This window comes from Loa loa (genome assembly GCF_000183805.2).
Source record: "Loa loa unplaced genomic scaffold supercont3.7, whole genome shotgun sequence".
Classification (NCBI taxonomy): domain Eukaryota; kingdom Metazoa; phylum Nematoda; class Chromadorea; order Rhabditida; family Onchocercidae; genus Loa; species Loa loa.
In genome coordinates, this window is record NW_018108187.1 from 132,670 (window position 1) to 152,201 (window position 19,532).

At 32.6% G+C, this 19,532-nt stretch overlaps 2 protein-coding genes across 2 annotated transcripts; both read left to right on the forward strand.

Moving 5' to 3' along the window:
• Positions 1-3,668: 3,668 nt before the first annotated feature.
• LOAG_02283 (hypothetical protein) lies at positions 3,669-4,146 on the forward strand (the record flags this gene model as incomplete). Its single annotated transcript, XM_003137821.1, has 2 exons — positions 3,669-3,805; positions 3,897-4,146. The coding sequence occupies 2 exons, from the start codon at positions 3,669-3,671 to the stop codon at positions 4,144-4,146; spliced, it is 387 nt and encodes a 128-aa protein (XP_003137869.1).
• Positions 4,147-9,751: 5,605 nt separating this feature from the next.
• LOAG_02284 (hypothetical protein) lies at positions 9,752-17,711 on the forward strand (the record flags this gene model as incomplete). The annotated part of the gene is made up of 13 exons (XM_003137822.2): positions 9,752-9,988; positions 10,324-10,456; positions 11,559-11,647; positions 11,804-11,887; positions 13,117-13,258; positions 13,581-13,727; positions 14,230-14,313; positions 14,538-14,687; positions 15,922-16,040; positions 16,344-16,489; positions 16,863-16,960; positions 17,179-17,258; positions 17,559-17,711. The coding sequence occupies exons 1-13, from the start codon at positions 9,899-9,901 to the stop codon at positions 17,709-17,711; spliced, it is 1,515 nt and encodes a 504-aa protein (XP_003137870.1). The 5' UTR covers positions 9,752-9,898.
• Between the last annotated feature and the right edge of the window lie 1,821 nt (positions 17,712-19,532).

A 19,532-nucleotide genomic window follows, 5' to 3' on the forward strand; every position in this document is an offset into this window, starting at 1 on the left:
TTAATGACTTTCAGAAGTTTGATTGAAACAATTTATGAGAAACAGATAGTTTTCATTTAGGACATTATTATATTTCATTCTTTTCTCAATATTTAACTCGGCTTTACTCAACTTTTCAAGTTTAATTTCATACGCTTTTCAAATTTAAAATAGGATTAGCAGCAATGCTTGTTTCGGAAACTTTACGATTAGCAATAACCCTGAAGTTTTTTTCGGGAACTTTGCTATGTAAGAAACTTACAGTTTTCCTGGCTGTATTAGCACTAGCGGTAAATTTGTATTCAGTAATTTATCTGACAATGCAGTAAACCACGTGCTACGACAAAAAAAATGACTGTAGAAGAAAATTAAGAAAGATTAAAACAACGCATGATGGAAGGAGAAAAGCTTTTCAATCTTCTTTGACCTGTTATCATTGTTGACAGATTATCTTCAATTTACTCTTTCAAAGTTGCGATTAGCAAGAAAAAAAAGCTTATATTGCATTTTCTAGAAGTTTTTCAAGAATTTTAAATGAAGATCAAATATTCGACATTTCAAATATGAAAGCAAAAAATTTTAAGTCACTAGGCTGACAACATAATGCTAAGCCAATAACTTTAGGATTTATTGCGATTTAATAATCGTAATATGATCCTAATATGATCCTAATGATCCTAATATGATTAATATGATCCTTCGACGTTAATACGATAGGATTGTCACGTCAGTACTTCCTTCTATTTCCTATCCATTGCTTCACTCTTCTTAGATGTCAGTTCAATTATTACTTACTTTCCCTGAATACTCTCTGCGATTCGTGCAAATCCCTCCGATAATTTTCAAATTTGTTCATAATTCTTTCAACAAACATTTCAAGATTCTGACAAAAATCTATGCGTACATGTATTGAACTTCACACTTTATTTCAGATAACGTGAAATTCAGCCTATGTGGAAAGAAATAAGACAGAAAGTTGTTGTGGTGATTGGAAGATTGGACTCATGAGAAAATTTTGTGGGACGAATAATTGCGGTTGCGTAAAATTCGCATAAATGAATGATTCAATGATTCATTTTCTTTCATTACAAATGACAAGACTAGCAATATTAATAGATTTTCGGGACTATTTCGAGAATTTACTCTTGGATTCACCACATCATTTTATCAACTCGGAAATATCAAAGGTTAAAGACGTGTAAAGCAATAAAATTGTTTTTGTAAGTATCAAAGTTCAATAATGATAATGCCAGCTCATTTCACTATAATTATCGTTGTAATAGGATTTACTGAAACTGCTTATTTTCAGTACAGCGATTTGTTTTTAATAGCTCATGTCAGGCGGGGTCGCAAATGTCTGGGACACTTGCGCATTTTTCGCTGATTCATTTTTTATAATATTGGTTTTTTAGTACTTTTCTAATTTTTGAAACAAGAAAAAATTATACTTCCCTTAAATTCAGTGCTGAGTACCTTAAAACAATTTGTCATAAATGATTTCTAGTACAATTCACTAAAATCATAGGTCTGTTACAAGCTGAGTACCACTTTGGAACTATTTGAATAACTATTAGTTGTCTGAAAGTTCCCACAGGAGCTAACAATTCGAGAAATCCGACTAATTATGTCAATGGCATTATGTGTATATTTTTCTGCATCACATAAATATCAAGGTAGACTATAATTTTTTGTAAAAGAATTTCGAAACTGATGGAAGAATCCAGAATAGTGATAAGGGGAGTACGAGAGTATCTGTCCCCCAGTATTCGAACAAAACGGGAGAACGGAAAATTTAGGGTGAAAATGATATGACCTGCTGATGATGACCACTGATTGCCCATTTAAACACTCGGAGTGATTGAAGATAGTGCAGTGTCATGTGTGCATGTGTTGTAATGTAGTTTTCATGGAAGCAGGACTATTACCCCAAATTCCATTGATTAAATGGACAGAGATACCTAACATACTACTCGAATATCACTGTCTTATATCAAAATTGCTCTGTACAATATGTAAAACTACTATGAAAGCGAAATTCTTTGAGTCACATTAAATCATTTTGTACTTCATAATTTGTTGACTTTCTACTAAGTTAGTTTTTGGTCCTAGCAACGATTACATCAGGACTGTTTTAAGTATTTCTATGAGGGAGAGTAGATGGATTATATTATTAACATGCACAATACACATCTCAGTTTGACGTTTACATTGTCCTTGCAAATGTACAACGTATATTATGGTTACACAGGTAATGTGATGATTAACGATCAATTCCAATCATTGATTTCTTTTTAGTTTTAGCCTCATGACAACATCTTTATAATTGATCACTCTGTTGAGGACAATCTGAGACGATGATATTGACCAGTAGGTGGGATAAGTAACATTCGCACAGACAGTTTGGCGGTGCATAAATTATTAACATAATCAAAATTAACGAAAAACAGAGGAGAAAAAATGTTCGGTTCCTTACTTCCTGGATTAATTCAGGCAAATTGCTGATTAGTACATTGAGATTGAATCCGGTACATACAAATGACAACCATTGATTGGGACAGTTTTTGCAGTCACAGAATTTTGAAAGGTCAACATGATTTGCCATCTCTAAGCAGCATTTGTGGGCATACATTTATGTGGAATAAAGTTGAAGCAATCATTTGAAGAGTACATTCAGGTATGTTTTTTTTTTTGTCATTTTTCTCATTGATCAACTTATTAATTGCTTCCATCAGTGAAATAACAAATCTTTTGCGTATTTCTGAAGATCGAAGATCGGTACGGTTTCTATAATGACTCTAAGCATAGTCGTAGCATTACTTGCTTCATTTTGTGATTTTTCTTTTTGAAGAAATAGATTTAATCGTTGTAATTGAACAATGTGTATTGCCAAGAAGAAGATGAAATGCAATTCATTGAAAAAAGTTAGCTGGCAGAAAGCAAAAATGTGATATGTGTCTAAATTGAGTATCAGAATTAGTTATTAATTTTAGGAGATCAATAAGTGATGTTTAATCGCCATGCTGCTAATTACAAATATTCAGGAAGAACTTGTTTTCTCATCTTTTTTGATGTTTTAGTTATGGGTAACGATAATATTGCATTCATTTCTTCCTTCATTTTCTGACCGATCACATCAATCTATTTCTATTCTAAACTTTACACTTTGCCATCTCCGTTTTTCTTTTCATGCTTTTGTGATTGGTTGTTAAAAGACTGCGTTTTGTTTTGTTAGTTTTGTCGCTTAAAGGAATTATAGATGACTTTTTTGATGCTGTAAGTTTAATTTCTATAAAATATGCAAATTCATCTTGTGTAAAAAATGGTAAAGTTTTTTTTTCGGACAACACTAGTGACGGAAAATATCGGCTGCACCTTTTGTAAGAGAAATAGAAGTTATAACACTTGGTGAGGAAGCAGAACGTACTCTAAGGAATATCGCTTTGATAGCTTCCACCAATTCACGTTTTTATGATTCTAAGGAAATTATCATAAGTAAATATTCAGATGGGCTAAAAAGTGGATTCAGATAGGCTAAAAATGTGGACGTCCAAGCACATTTTCAGAATATCGTACTAAATTTTAAAAACCTTGACAATCTATGAATCAAAACAATTAGTAAACAGTTTGTTCTTTGCTTTTATCAGTATTATACAGTGCTTTGTCAATATTATACAATGATTTTTTCCCACATGGATCGGGCATCACTGACCTCTTATCATTTTGATTTAGTCATTCACTCTTATCTTTTGACTTCTCACTCTCAATCGGTTGATGAAAAAAAAAATCGCTTATTTCGAAGTGCAAAGATAAAAAGTACACGACGAAAGTGAATAGATTTTCCCTTATGATATACAACTCATATTGTAGTACTTCTTTTCAGTACCTTGATAAAATCATATTCTTGTCTTTATTTACAGGATATATTCGATTTCGAATTTTCAGTTTAGGTTAAGATTAGTTGGAGCTGCTCAACGAAATACATCAACCGTATTAACGAAGAGAGAGGAACTTTTCAGTGTTCAGCATATAGATCTTTACACATTCTTTCACTCGATCAGGAAAATTAGAGAGATAGTCGAACATCATCAAAACGGTGATGTCAATTTCATCGAGATGCAGTTATCACACGCTGCGATACATTCTTCTTTGGTGACAAGGATATTTTAGATATCAAAAGGTTATGAATGAATGCTTGGCAAAGTAATCAGGAAGAAGTTGACTTGCATCGAAAATAAAATCGTTTTGCTTTGTTGCTGAATTCTTCTAATTTAATTCATTTTAACATATCTGATTTTCATTTTCTGGATGAGAAAATATAGCTCTATTACTTGCAATGAAGTGCAGAACAAAGCTTGAAGAGTTATAGATCTGAGGGAAATTGCCAAGGTTATATCTTTTCAAAGAGGAGTTAATTTTGTTCTAGCATAGAAAAGATGCTAGAAATATTTACTGGGACATCACTGAAAATCTAGATACCTTAAATAAGCAATCACTCAACTATCGATCCATTATTCTTTAGAGACTTAATTTCCAAAAGTTACATTTCCAACATTTGTTCATTTGGATAAACATTATCCTTCAAATTTAATTCCCGCTCTTGGTTATGATCACCATTTAAAAGACATCAATCAGAGAAACGTTATTCATCAACTACGTACAGCAAATGGCCTTCGGACCGATCGGTCGCGCTATCTACTGGTGGTTGTAGCATTATTTCCCGTTATAATGGATGAATGAACGAAGGGCGAAGAGAAGGTTTGAGAGGGAGAGAGAGAGACAGTTTTATCTGTGTCTTGCAGAGAAAGAATAATACTTCAACCATCGTTGTCAAAAGTAATCATCAACATTTTTTCATACTATTCCACTTTTATTCCCTTCTATCTTGCTCTGTTCCATGATGTTTCCCTTCTACATTTAGTATTATGATAATCATAATCATTCCTGCCTGAGTTACCATCTGTTGTCACTTTCAACTAGTTACTGCTACTACTTCTTCGACACTTCGTCACCAAGTTCCTCTCCATCTTTCCCCTTCTCCTTCTCAACCTCTGATCGCATCACACGGCAACAGTCGTCATCATCAAAATCACCTTCACCATCATCGTCAACCTTCACGAACATTCCTATGCGCGCAGTCAACCATGTTTATGCAAAACACTTGACTTTGAATCGTCATCCTTCCTCTTCTGCTGTACTGTCGGCTAAATTCAGCAAAAGTAGTTCTCTTTCTAATAATTATGCTATTTTAAATTGCTTTTTAAGTTCTGCTATGGATTGGGATGACGAGTCATTTCGTCATCATCATAATCATTACTTTCTAGGATTTCTTTCCCACCACATACTTTTACTTTCAAAAGTTCTGCAGCTATTTCCTAAAATGGACTATTTTTAAAATTTCTATATTTGGATTAGAAGTACTAAAAGAAAACTTTCAGTCCTATGTAAGTAAGTTAAATGATCAGCGTTAGAATGACCATTAGGACAGCGGACTTGCATTTATCTCATGTTTTCACAGTAATACAGTAGTTGCATCTAAGATCAACATTACCATCAGCTCAGTAATGAATTGTTACATTCACGGTCGAATGCGGTATTTCAAGCCATTGATTACAAAAGTCCTTTTGTTGCGATATTAACCGTCTTGAGTTAAACTGCACACTTAGCGGGGTATTTGAGCGACTATCTCGGTGTCACTAAAATGTGGACATTGGTCACACCTAATCTCTACTTATTCGCCTTACATCATTCCACTAACTTAATATTATTTCATAGTTAATTCCTTCCACTAAATTTATGTTATGTTTGAAACAATGAGTGATTAATGAAGAAGACTGCACACAACGGGAGGAAAATTTTGTTTTTATTGATGTATTGTCTGAGCAATCTTCTTGGTATTCATAATATTTTGATATATTAGTAAAGTTATGCAACTAAGTTATCTTCAGTATAATTCTCTCTCTCTCTCTCTCTCTCTCTCTCTCGTCAGCTCCATTCCCATTATCAAGTTTCTCTCCCAATACACATCCACTTTATTAAACATGTTAATACTGTAAAAAGAAGTGTTTTTGAATTTCCTACAAACTAATGATAACTGATTGGACGAGGAAGGAGATTCTCGCCAACTTTTTTCAGTCATCAGTTCCTTGAACCAATGGTTTACCTATATGAAATATCTCTATAACGATCATTATTGGTTTTGGTTACAGTTACAAGCTAATAACTCACTTAGGTACTGTCATTTTTGGCTTACCTTAACGAGAACTATGGTAAAGGACAAACGTTCATGATGTTCTTCTTTATCATTTGTTTACGTTAAATTTCAACTTCCACTTTTAAATTAGTTCAAGTTAAGGCTTGCTTGCAGCATATCATAATCGGTAACTTACTGATTGCTTTTATTGATGAAAATTGTGCGACAAGTGTCATCCATTGTTGTCGCACTATTATTTACAATATAAGAAAATTAATTGCATATCGTTCAAAAAATATAAATGTGTAATTGATTTCTGGTGTCCTCAATGTAAATCAAAATTTCTGCACAGTCTCTCATCATTTAACTAAAATCAGTAATCGGTTAAGGATATTCATAAGGAATTGATAATTTTGAAGAATATCTTCACAGATTTCAATTATCAGCACAATAATTATCTCCAGTGTCACATTATCAGTACCATCATCATCATGATCTGCATTATTTGGTTGATTCTGTATAAATTCAGCCAAGATCAAGAAGGTAAATGGAAGAAAACGTAGAATGTTATTACATTGAATTTGCTTTTATCCCTTGAAGAATCTAACCTTATGCTATGCGTGCATCTGAAGCTTGTTGTACACGTGAACAGGCGCTTACGTGAAAATGGAAAAAAAAAAAAGTGAAATTGATAGAGTGATAAGTTGTACTGGATAATCGCTATCATGACTTTGTCTTCTTTCTTATCACCGTTAAAATAAATCCTGTGATATGAAGTGAGCAAGCGAAAGTAATCATTCCTTTCAGAGGGATCAACTGCTTATCGCACTGCTGGAAATCTGTAGCAGTCTGATGATTTTTGATGTCACCTAACTATTACATCTGTCTCATTAATTTGTTATTTCCACAGAGAACAAAAGGTTTGTTGTCCTTTAAGTAGTAGAAGACTGAGAAGGGAATGGGAAGTTTGCACGAAGGGAATTTTCTATGTGTGTAATTTTCTGCAAACTCTCTTTATCCAAGCTTCTTTTCCTCTCCCTTTTTCAACAAATCTGAAATGTCAACAGAATTGTACATATATTGATGGTAATTTGACACAAGCAAATTCTCCTGTGTTTCTTCTTAAATATTGTTTGGTTAGTTTGAAATTCTTTATGCAAATTTTTGTTGTTTAATCTTTCGAGTTATGAAAATTCCGCGCTAACTGGTGTTTCCTTATCTATGTATATTTCAGTATTTCATTTTCTGTTACTCTCCACTTGCCGTTTTTTTTTGACCTATTAAATCACCCATTATCTGCGACCCTTACACCCCTCGTTCAGGTCTTTTATGCTTCACACCATCTGTTATGTCCAATGATTAATTTATCTTTGGTCATTTAAAGATTTAATATTTTTAACAATGAAGTTTTTCACTGATGGACTGATGGGATTACAGTTTGGAAAAGTCGTCTTGCACTTTCTCTTAAATCACACTTCCTTGCTTTGCTTTCTTGAATTTTGACCTTCCTTTATTAAGATTCGTTTTGTAAATAAATTTGTCCAAATTCCGTCTACGGTTAATCATATGAACAATTGTAAACTTAACCCTTCCTACCTGTTTGACTTTTCAAGTCATATCAATTTACAGGTAGGAAGGATTAAGTGACCATCAATACTTTTTTCAAAAGTATTGATGGACATTTTCGTAGGTCAGAAGTATCCAGAAACAAAATTTGATCCTGACATTCTTGTTTTATATAAAATTGTTACGTAATCCCTAATTTCTAATTGCACGAATTTCCTTGAAAGTTTTAGCTTCCTGCAATACAGTGGAATAAAAATATCCTTGATTCCTCGTATTGGAAGAATTGTTTAAACTTAGTTTCCTTAAAAACGTTGTAGTTCAGGATTAGTAAGGTGATTAAAGTCCAAATGTTGACCTGTTAGTTAAAGTAATTGTAAGACTCAATCCTAGCAAATTCTAGTGTTAGACAAACAGGCCGCTGACTTATCATGGCTGAAATATTTTTCATTTTCTCCAAATCATAATTTGATAATTTCCTGATAAACTGCTACAAATTCAACAGCCATCAACGACTGTTCATCTTCTATGAATTTCTGGCATTATTTACATTTTTAGATACCATTAATTTCTTCTTGATTTTGCATTTTTTCAATGAGCGTATAAATCATAAAATTCATGTATGATATTTTAACTTGAATTACATTAATCACCGGTAAATTAACAAAATGTTGGCGAAATGGAAGTTTTGTTGGTGACATCTTCTACAGAAGAGCAATGCATCTGTATAGGCCAAATTCTCAGAAGGACTGATCCAATTCTCCGTCTGTATAGGCCAAATTTGCCATCATTTACACAATGGATAGTCCAAGTGCATGCTAATGTTGTGGTAAATTTATATTTGATTTCACTTTCAAAGTTCTGCTCTCTTGTATATGCCTTAATAAGAGGTTTCCGAATTTTGCCGTTTTTAATCTTTTATGTAAAAATTAGAAATGATGAGAACATGTTAATGTAACGTCACTTTTTTAAAATGCCGACTGTGTTGATTGTACGACTGAAAAAGAGTCCACGAAAATCTGTTTTTGCTCAATCGTCGTTTTTAACATTTTTAATCTACATATAAGCTTTATATTACTCATCATTACTACCTTTACTGTTGCATTATCTGAATTGATTCAGGAAGCGTATAGCAATCGGTTAGATTCTTAAAAATATGGATTCTCAGAAGAACTGATCCAATTCTCCGTTGATTTTGGATGATAAATGATGTTCATGTTCATCAGTAACTTTGAAATCATCCATTCCTGAAATGTTGATCGTTTATTTTTCATGCATTTTTTGATTCCCGTAATAAATTCCTTTTAATTATAACAAAAGTTCAACTATTTTAGAAATTAATTTGATTGGGAAATATAAAATGATATGAAAAGTGAAATTCATCAAGTGTGCAGATGTGCGCTTCGCCTTCTTTTTTACCTGCAACGCAATCTTGTACGTTGGATGATATTCTTGACAGTGTTTGACACATGAAAAGAATTTCTTTCGTTGTGCTGTGCTTCCCTTTCTTTCCTCCCTTCCATCCACAATTCAGAAATTCAACCGATGGAATGAATTGGAACATTTTTGGAGTGATGATGCTGTTGGATGGTGAATGTGAATGTGTTAGTCATGCGGTATAACACTCCCGAGAAACTTCCCCATTCCACATTCTATTTCCAGTTTTCACATTTTCTTCTGCTGTTGTTTCAACTGATTTTCAATAACATTTAAATTCTTAAATCGAAATTCATTTCAACGAATGCCTTTAATTTTAAAAAGTCAAAGGAGCTTTTCTCTTAAATCGTAGCTAATACCTCTCACGCGTAAAATAATTATTTGAATGAAAATGAAGCGATAACTTACGTTGTATTGATTACAATATTTGCATGTCTTTACTTTGTTCCATATTTTTAAATTCTTCTAAATTAACCTCGTGTATAATCAAATATAATCGATTATTATTGATTTTTTTTATAACTGCTTGCGGCATTTAAGACCCGTGTTTTTCAAACATTTTAAATTTCTATCAAAAATCGCAGGTTCGGATATTGTGTCAAGGAACAGAGCAACAATCAACTGCAGCAGTACTTCAAAGTTTTAAAATCAATATCATTAGAAGCTGTAACATCGCGTCGAACAAATTAAAACAGCAAAAGTAGTAACAACGACACGATCGACGACGATATGGACCTCTATCCGGTGCCCGATATTGGGCATGTTTCTTTTTCCGGTCTAAGCGAACCTTGTTCCATTGGTTCGATCGTTGAAGTAGTGGTAAGTGATCTGCTATCTCTAGATTTATCTGAGATATTTTATGATTCCATACAATTTCTGGTTCTTTAAAAATTGCAGGATAGTTTGCTTGCATAATGACACTATCGCGACACTGCTCAACAACAAAAAATTTAGTTTGCAAAAAGTTTTAACTGCGGAACAATTTGTTTAGAGAACAGGAAAGTAAGAGTTTTCTGCAGAAAAATTTCCACAGAAGATGATGTATTTTGATGAAAAGTGTACGAAAGGATTCCAGTCACATACAACACTGAAATCATCCATTCCTTGGTGAACGGAAAATGTTGATAACTCTGATTCATGATAAGAACTTGCAGATAAATGCACACGGTGACTCATCGGCTGGTTCTATCCTTGTTGAAGCAATTGCGCCTTCAGGATGTATTAAAAATTGTCAAATACTCAAGAAAGGCAGCGTTTTTACAGCTACTTTCACACCAAATGAAGTTGGTTAGTTTGTTTTGACTTGTTTTATGCTCTGCTTATTTGTTAATTAATTGGTGAATATTAAGGATCTGATTCACTTCCTTTGTTTTTAGCATCTCTGCCAATTATCGACGCGCTTGCTGTGATACTATTTATACTGTAATCAGAACTGAACTCTATTCTAAAATGTTTTATCAGGAATCCGGAATTTTCGCTTTCTAACTGTTATACTTGATGACGTTACCAAATATATCCAAAATCTTAACTTAAATTTCCAAACTGAGTTTATATCTGATTTCCTTACGGTATCGTTAAGGTGGAATTGAGATTTCGGACAATCACCTGGTTGTTGTTCACCTTCCTTACAGTATACGCAAATAAGATTTACAAATAAATTGTTCTTGTAGTATCATTAGCTGTAAACGCTCTATTTTCTTTCTTTTTTTTTGAATTTTTGTTTGACAGTTTACTGGACGATATTCAGTCAGGAACTTCTTCCAAAAAAGTAGCTTTTGTTTCTAAAGTTCACTGGATTGGTTGTAACAAAACAGGTACTTCTGCAGCTAAAAGTAGTTTATAAGATTTTCTTATAGCTAAACTATTAGTCTATCAGCAAGCCTTAGAAAATATAAGTCTGCGCTTTCTTTATTAAATATTAGACCTGAGAAGTTCCTATACTCTTTCTATTACTTTATTCATTTGTCTTTTTTTTTTCCTGTAAATACCATAATAGGAATTTTCTGTTGTATTGAGCAGTATAAAAGTTAGAATAGGAACGGGCAATAAGCGTTCACTGAATTTTAAATAACTAACTGGATTATTTGGCTTGTCCTTCTAATGGATTAATAGTTCTTAACGTAGTTCTTCAATCCTTGAAAGGAGTTCTGAGGAAATATTTCAAAGTATGTAGGAGTGGCCTAGATTCTTCTCGGCAGATTCGATAAATCTCGGATTGTTGCATTGGCGTGCTTTCTTGACAACAAATGATTCAGATTCTGGTGTAACTGATAATTCCAATTTTTTCGATTTGCAGTTTTGATTATGATTTTCAAGTAAATAAAATCCTATTACTCATTTTTTTTAGTTCTTCAAATTCAGCTTGACTTTCTGCATCCGTTTTTTCCAGGTAAATGGCAAATTGGTATACTTTACGATGGTGATCACATTCGAGGTTCTCCATTTTCTTGTAAAGTGTACGATGCCAATCTTGTTCAGGTATTTGACTTTCATTCAGCTGACAGAATCACTGAAATAGTATTTTCCAGAAAGGATAAAAAAAACTTGAATAATTTCTAAATAATTTGATTTTTTATTTATGAGAAGTTTGAAAATAATTATTGACATTGAAGTTATTTTTCCCTCTAAATTTAGGTGTATGGTTTGGATGTAGGACTCGTTGGTCAGGAGCTCAAGTTTAGTGTGAATGCATCGCAAGCTGGTGATGGTTTTCTCAAAGTACTCTTTTGAAAATAGTTGATTTCTTTACATTTTCAAAAAAAAATCATGAAATACCTAGCGACGGCAGTTTATGACCTTTGTTTATATTCTGAAATTTAGGCACTGAATCAAATTTTTAAGTTTTTGATACAGCATAGACTCAACAATAAAATCGAATCGTATACAGTCATTTTAAAGACCAAACAAGCGAAGAGGCTGGTTGACATAAGCAGTTAATAGGAACATATTTGTCATTAAACTGTAACCTAAATTCATAAACCCGCATGAAATCATATGTGAAAGAATTGGAATACAGTAGTAATATATCATAGAGAATCTAAATACGGTAATAATATATCATAAGGAATTTGAATACAGTAGTAATGTATCTAGGAATCTGACTACAGTAATAATATATTACTCATAGAATATAATAATCGAATAATGATCAAAGAAGAATTAACTTTGGCAGCCTACAAAGATGTCTTTTTCCTATTCTTTTAACCCTAAAATAGCATCCATTTCACCGTTAAACATTTTTGTTCCATTGAGGAGTAAACGTAATTAATACCTAGAAATGTTCGATACGATCATAAATTTCCTTTAATAAATACACTTCCTTAAAATTTGTTCTTCCTAAATAATTTTATTTATATTTTAAGAACCATTTAGAAGAAAAATTAGCACTTCGAAATTTTTTTTCTGAATTTCAATCCTAAAATAATTTTCGCCATCCAATAAGGACAAAATCGAAATCAAAAAGAAAAACAATGCTAAAATGAAACTAAACGAAGGATACCATCATATATTCAATCACTGTGATATATTAGGCTGTTCAAATTAAATGCAACAATCTATTTACCGGATAACCGGTATCAAAAGTTTTATCTAAAGCTATGTCCTCCTGGGTCGTATACGCGCGAGACGTATTACACTAAATGATTAAACGATTTTGATTACTCAAATCCAATTCGGAATTACCTTTTGAGTTAAAGGAATAATTATTTCGTTCAATTAGTAAATTACATTTTGTTGCGAAGTTTTTTTGTTCATCTTGTTGGAAATATCCTTGAGTAGTAGAAATTCATGTCACTTTAGTCAGAACTGTCCAGTTATTTACATTTCAAAATTTCTACCGAATAAAGACATGTAAAGTCTGTTTTGATCTTAAATTGTTGGAAATACTATGTTTACAATCAAACTAAGTTTGCTTTTTTGCAACAAAAAAAGAGAGTTAATGTTGATAGGTTTCGGTATTACGACACGGGCGAAGCATGCCATGTGAGGTGCTCGAACAGGGTAATTCCGGTGTTTATCGAATCAGTTTTACTCCTGACGGTGCTGGACAATACAAAATTCATGTCCTCTTTAACAATATGGAAGTTAAAGGTGATCTTTACACTTACCTGTTCGTGTTATTGCTTATTTCTTTGTGTTTTCAACAAATCTTACTTTCTCCACTTTATAAATCTTTACGTTAGACATCTGTTATCGCCTATTGCAACTATTTCAAATATTCAGATGTTTAAATCTTAATTAATAACAGAATTTTACCGTTTTCTAAATATTTCATAACTTTCCATCCTTGCTGCCAATGTGTTACTTGAAACAGCTAATCATTTCAACAAATAAATCAGGCTTACGAAGGGCTTTTTAATTCAGCTCATTATGTTGCATTCTTATTATATCTGAATTGGCAACCTAATTACAGGTTCTCCGTTTATCTTGGATATAGCAGATGCAAGTTCAGTATCTGTTTACGGTGAAAATTTACGAATTGCTTCAGTTGATCGACTTAATACCTTTTTTATTCATGCAATTGGTGCTGAATGTAAGGATATCACCGTTACTATTACTGGTTTGTATCTTGTGGTTCGCTTTCAATTTACGTAGTTATTCTTTCCCTTCTACCTTTAGTACTTCGTTATTTCACTTATTGCGCCTTTCCCTACGATATTTCAATGCTGTGTAAGCAAGTGTCTGTTTTATCATTTCTGCTTGCTATGAATTATTTGGTCCCTTGAAAGCAGACATCTTTGAATTTTTGAAATAAAAAAGTGGATTTGCAATTTTCAAACAGTATTTTGTATTATATTAAACTGTGATAATTGAATAGAAATGACACACTTTTTCAAATCTTCCCTCCTCATTACTGATATGCAGATTTTAAATTCCATCCTAATCCTATAGACAAGGAGCCTTTCATTTAATAGCTCGTTTTCTTAAATTGATTCATCCACTATCGTCTCATGCGTTTTCTATTATAAACAATTTGGAATAAGGTTGACAATGAGACTAAGATATTAAGAAAAGAAAGGAAGTTAAAAATTTATTTTTGTCAGCTAACTTCTGTTCTTCAGCACCTTCCGGAAAATCGAAACGAGCGCGAGTTTATCAAGCTGACGACGTAACTTACAAAGTAGAGTGGAAACCTGTTGAAACTGGTATGTCAGTAAAGATTAGATCTTTTCTTCTTAGTGTATGAAGAAACTTGTTATGTCGATTAGCTTTTAATAAAAGTTTTAAGGTATTCCCTTCGAAGCGAGGTTTTCTACCTGTTCAGAGCAATGATGAAGTGCAATGTGACTGAAGTAAATTTGTGGAAAAGATGATGAAATGCTTTTTCTTTTAAGCGAAGTAAATAAATAAATAAATGGAAATATTACAGGTGAGCATTCTATCGATGTACGACTCTTCAATCAGAGCGTGTACGAAAGCCCATTTGTATGTAATGTCGGTGATCCGGATTTGGTTACCGTCCGGAATATGCCAGAATTTTTCAATGCCGACGAACTTTTCAGAGATTATACTTTTGAAAGTACGCTTACTTACAATAAATTTAAACTAAAATAGCTCTTATCAATGTATGCTTGCTCTGCTGTGACTTTATTCTCGAGATGTCTCATATCTTGTTTTCTCTCTTTTTTTCTTGCCTATCAGTGAATTCAGCTAATCCAAAATAAGTTAGTTGTTTTATTAAGGAATTCAAAATAAAAAGTATACGATCTTTTTAATCCTTTTTCGATGCCAAAAATTCCACTCTAGAAGCGGTAAAATTTGAATAATAATTTGGCTGCTGAAGGGATAAGTGATAAACAAATATTTTATAACAGTCTGAGGGGATAAACATCCTTGTTACTTTTCTATGTGTCTGTCCTCTAATTTCATTTTAAAATTTATCACTGGCCTATCGTTTTTTTCTTCATTTATATCTTAATTGAGCAATTGTCCCTTTATTCTGTCATTTCTTTCAACTTGTCGCTCTTCGATATTTTTTCCAAAAATACTTCCTCTCTTTTTTTTTCTAATACCTTTAATTATGCGACTGTTTAGTGTTTCGATTAAACATTTAAATTTCTACATGGAGAAAGATTTCTATTTGGAATATTTGGAAGCATTAATAGAGAATTTAAATGAGTTTCGATGTGTGGATTGCATAGTGAAAAGTGTTTAAAATTTTCTTTTTCCTTCAAGCAGATGAATTTATTTTTTGATTAATTAGAGATTTTAAATTTGTCATTAATTTACTTTCTTCTTATTCATATTTTCACTCGTTTTAGTTTGGTTTGATTAAAATTTACGCAGAATAGTTGGGAAGTTAGAACAATATTATGTCTTAGAAAACTTAACTTGACATTCCTAACTAATTGAGACGAATTGAGTTTCCTAATTAATTTCAAAGTATTGTCTATAGCTAATATAATGTAATATAGTACCGCGCTATGTTTTTCCCTTTTTTATGCTGTTTTAATGCTGTAAGTCTCGGAAGAAATAGCCAAAATTGATCTTCTAGATTAATTTCTATAAGTTTTTTATTATTGTATGATTTTAGAAATAGAATTTATGAATTTTTTATAACTATATAAAGGAAATGAGAGACTTTTATTTTAGAAATGAGAGACTTTTAGAGAGGTTTCAAAATCTCGACATCTCAGTCTTCGGGAGATGTTTAAGACATATTGAATTATCGGTTCAGGACATTTTGTGCAAATCAGATCAAAATATATGGCGTTAGAGGCGTTAAAGTAAGATTTTTTCTTTTTTTTTTGCAGTTGATGCAAGTGCAGCAGGATCTGGCAATTTGGAAATTATGATAAACGGTGGTCGTGTGGCGTGTCGTGTACGTGAACTGGGTGGACGACATTACTTAGCTTCATTCACTCCCACTCAGGTTCGTTCATTTTTAATAAATTGTTATAATCTCATATAAAGTTATCTTGTGATTTAACAGTCATTCAAAATAGGTCAGAGCAAAGTAACTTTCATTACTATCAACTACATCTGTCTAATTATTAAGTGCTATATACAATCTATTTTATTTTACAAATCAGTAATTTATTAAAATGAAATTTACTGCAAATTTCTAAATATTCGTAATAATAACTGATAATTGTTTCTCTTCCTGTGGAAACCGAGGTCGATAATGGCAAAAGTCGTTGTTATGCAGTACATTTTCAATGAACATTTTTTGTAGGCAATAACACACATTGTTGAAATGCGATTTAATGGTGAAAATGTCAGGATGTCACCATGGAAAATTCAGGTCAGAGGTTCTCAGCATCAGATAAATGCAGATTATGAGGTAGAAGAACGAATGATACGAAGTATCGAAAGTAGACGGTGTGATATTTATTTTCATTCTGATTGACTAACTTTAAAAAAAACGTTTAAGTAATTTATTTCATGTAGGATAAGGTAGTCAGAAACTTTGATATCTTTGTAAATCTTCCTTGCATCTTACAGACGCCTAAGTCGAAAGTACAGATTTGACCGATACAAACTGAATTGTCATGAACTTTCAGAGTTCTTACTAGGTGTCAATGATAATGACTTTTTAATCCGAACAAGTTGCTCTGTAGTCACGCAAATTTTGATATGCTTAAGAAGAATAATAAACACTCTAGACGTCTGAGTAGAAACTAAATGGCATCCAAATATTTACCTGTAAATTATACTTTTCTCATATGCAAAATAATTCCTGCTGTGATTTTAGAGTTGAGCGAACCGAATCCTGGTATACAGAATTAGCCGGAATAGGACTGCAACGTGCTTCTGTTGGTAAATCTACTACATTCGAAATAGTCGGTGATGGTATCACAGAAACTGATGTGCAAGCACGAATATATGGCAAGCTTTTTAATTTTCTGATATTTCCTGAAATGTGGAAGCTTCACAGGATCCACTGCCCCTTTACTTTTCCATTCCATTATTTCACTTTTTTAATGATTTATTAAAATCCTCCTCTTTTTTGATTATAAAAAATAAAATCCTTTTGTTTAGAATTCATAATGTTAATGTTTCTTCTTTAGGTCCTGATGGTATCGACTTACCTATAAGTGTTCATCGACGAAGTGACAACAAGCTCATCTGTGAATATGTTATTAATAAGGTTAGTAATGCCATAATCAATCATGAAGTTTTGCTACTTTATAATAAGATTAATGACATGAAACTTTCTACTTATTGACAGCTTACTTTTTTCATTCCCTATGAGATTGTTCATAATCACTTTATTGTTCATTCATATCATCTGTATAGGAAGATAAAGAAAAAGCGTATCTGTACCAGAGCAGACTTTCAGAGGGGCTTAGCAGGTTTAGCGAATTATATTTCCGACTTTCCTATTATTTAGCTAAGCCTTTCATGTAATATCTTAAGTTTTTTCAGAATATTTCTTCTGTTTTTGCAGGTTGGTGACCACCATCTGGAAATGGTAATTTGTGGCAAGAAAATCGATCCATACCCACTGACTATTTCCGGATATTCCGCTGAAAGTGTAAAAATTGAACCTCTTGGTGGTGGTACACCTGGACAACCTGTGCAGTTTATTGGTGAGCCTTAATTTGTATTCACCTCAATTTAAATTATTTATATAATTGTCATCACCAATTTTGAAATGTCGTAAATTTTTCACAAAATTTGTGGTAGGGACGATAGAATAGTACGAAATTGTACAAATCGAAGCACTTTTATTACGGATACATTTTGTGAATGCTAACTTTCTCTTCCTTTCCACTTCTTTTCCATCCTCTCTGAGCTAGCCTTAGGATATCTGCGCACCTGCGTTTTGACAGATGTACCGCCGCAGTCGAACTCCTCGCCTGACGTTGTCTTCCGTACGAGTCGTTAAACCATTGAGTGGCTTAACTGAAATCAAAAATTTCGAAACACACATAATACTTCAATTCTCGTTTTAACGAATAAGTAAAGAATTCTAAAGTGATGTTTTTGTGATATAGCCTTCGTTAAAATGCAGAAAAAACGACATTTCTACAGTTTTGCTATCATTTAATTTAATTCCACCCTACTTCAATGTGAAATTTAAGTTAAATGGAGTTCAATTACATCGTTTTTCTCAATTCGAATTTTTAAAGGCAATTTTCAAATCGAAAAACCTAGAAGTCTAAATTTAGAAACTTCTCCATTATCCTGGAATTATAATGGAAATGAACTGAGTTTCTCATCAAATTTATGAGAGAACAGAGAAGAGAGCTACGAATTGACATGGTAGTATTGATTAATTGTAACATCCAGTGAATTTCTAACTTTATTATTTTTTGCTTGTGATTTGATGTTTCTTATTTCTTATTAAATTAAAGATTTTTTGATCAGCAAGCTAAAGCTGCTTCCGTTCCGGTGACTAAACGGATTTCAATGATGGATTAAGTGACGGACTGAGACTATGACAATTAAATTTTATGGCTGACAATTTCGACTTGCAAGAAATTATGGGCTTGTCTCCAGACTATGATGTACCTAAGTAAGCAGATTTTCTTATGCATAAGACAGCGTAGACCAACTTCCTTACTGTGGTACATCACAGCCTGGATAATTTTTCTGAGAGTCAAGCCTGATAAATATAGCAACTTGTAGATTTGTGCCAATTAATTTTAGATTAAATTTTGGAATCGAAATCTTAGTCTTAATTCGTCACTTAATCCATCAAAATCTATTCCAAAATCTCGTTTGAATTGCAAAACTGATCAGAACTAAGTCAGGTTCCGTAGCTTTAGGTGCTTTAACTTTTGAAGAAAAGGAAGTAAACAAGAAAATTCTTACTCAAGTTTGTTTTCACGATAAATCATTTCAATATGGCATTCTAAAGTATTATAATTATAAGACAAATTTCAAAGATTTTTTCAGTTTTCAATTTTTTAAAATGAGATTTTTTCATTGTTCCTCAACGTCTTTCCACGATATTTCTTTACAATGAGAGTAATAGTCTTCTTCCTCATTGTATTCGGTAAGTGAGGACGGGAAATGGTTGGGATTCGTTTTATTCATTGATGAATAGTGGCGCAAATCCTTGTTTACTTTATGACAAAGGAATTAGCACAGGTAACATCCTTCATCATATTTTGTTGGTACAGGAACGCATCTATTATTTTTCACACCACTTTGCAGTGATTGACCTCGATTTCCGGCCCAAAAAAAAAAAGTTCATGCATCGTAAAGTCGATGTCGACATTTTGCAGTATCATTGGTGATAATACAGATTTTATACTTCAGTTTCCTTTTCCACATAATCATGAGCCTTTCTTTTTCCAATCTTAAAATCTTTTTCAATGCTTAGACTTCTTTCTTCATATTTTTGTTCTCTTAGGAACATTAATGCTGTAAATATATAAAATTGGTCGCATTTTATTATACACTTCAAGGAACC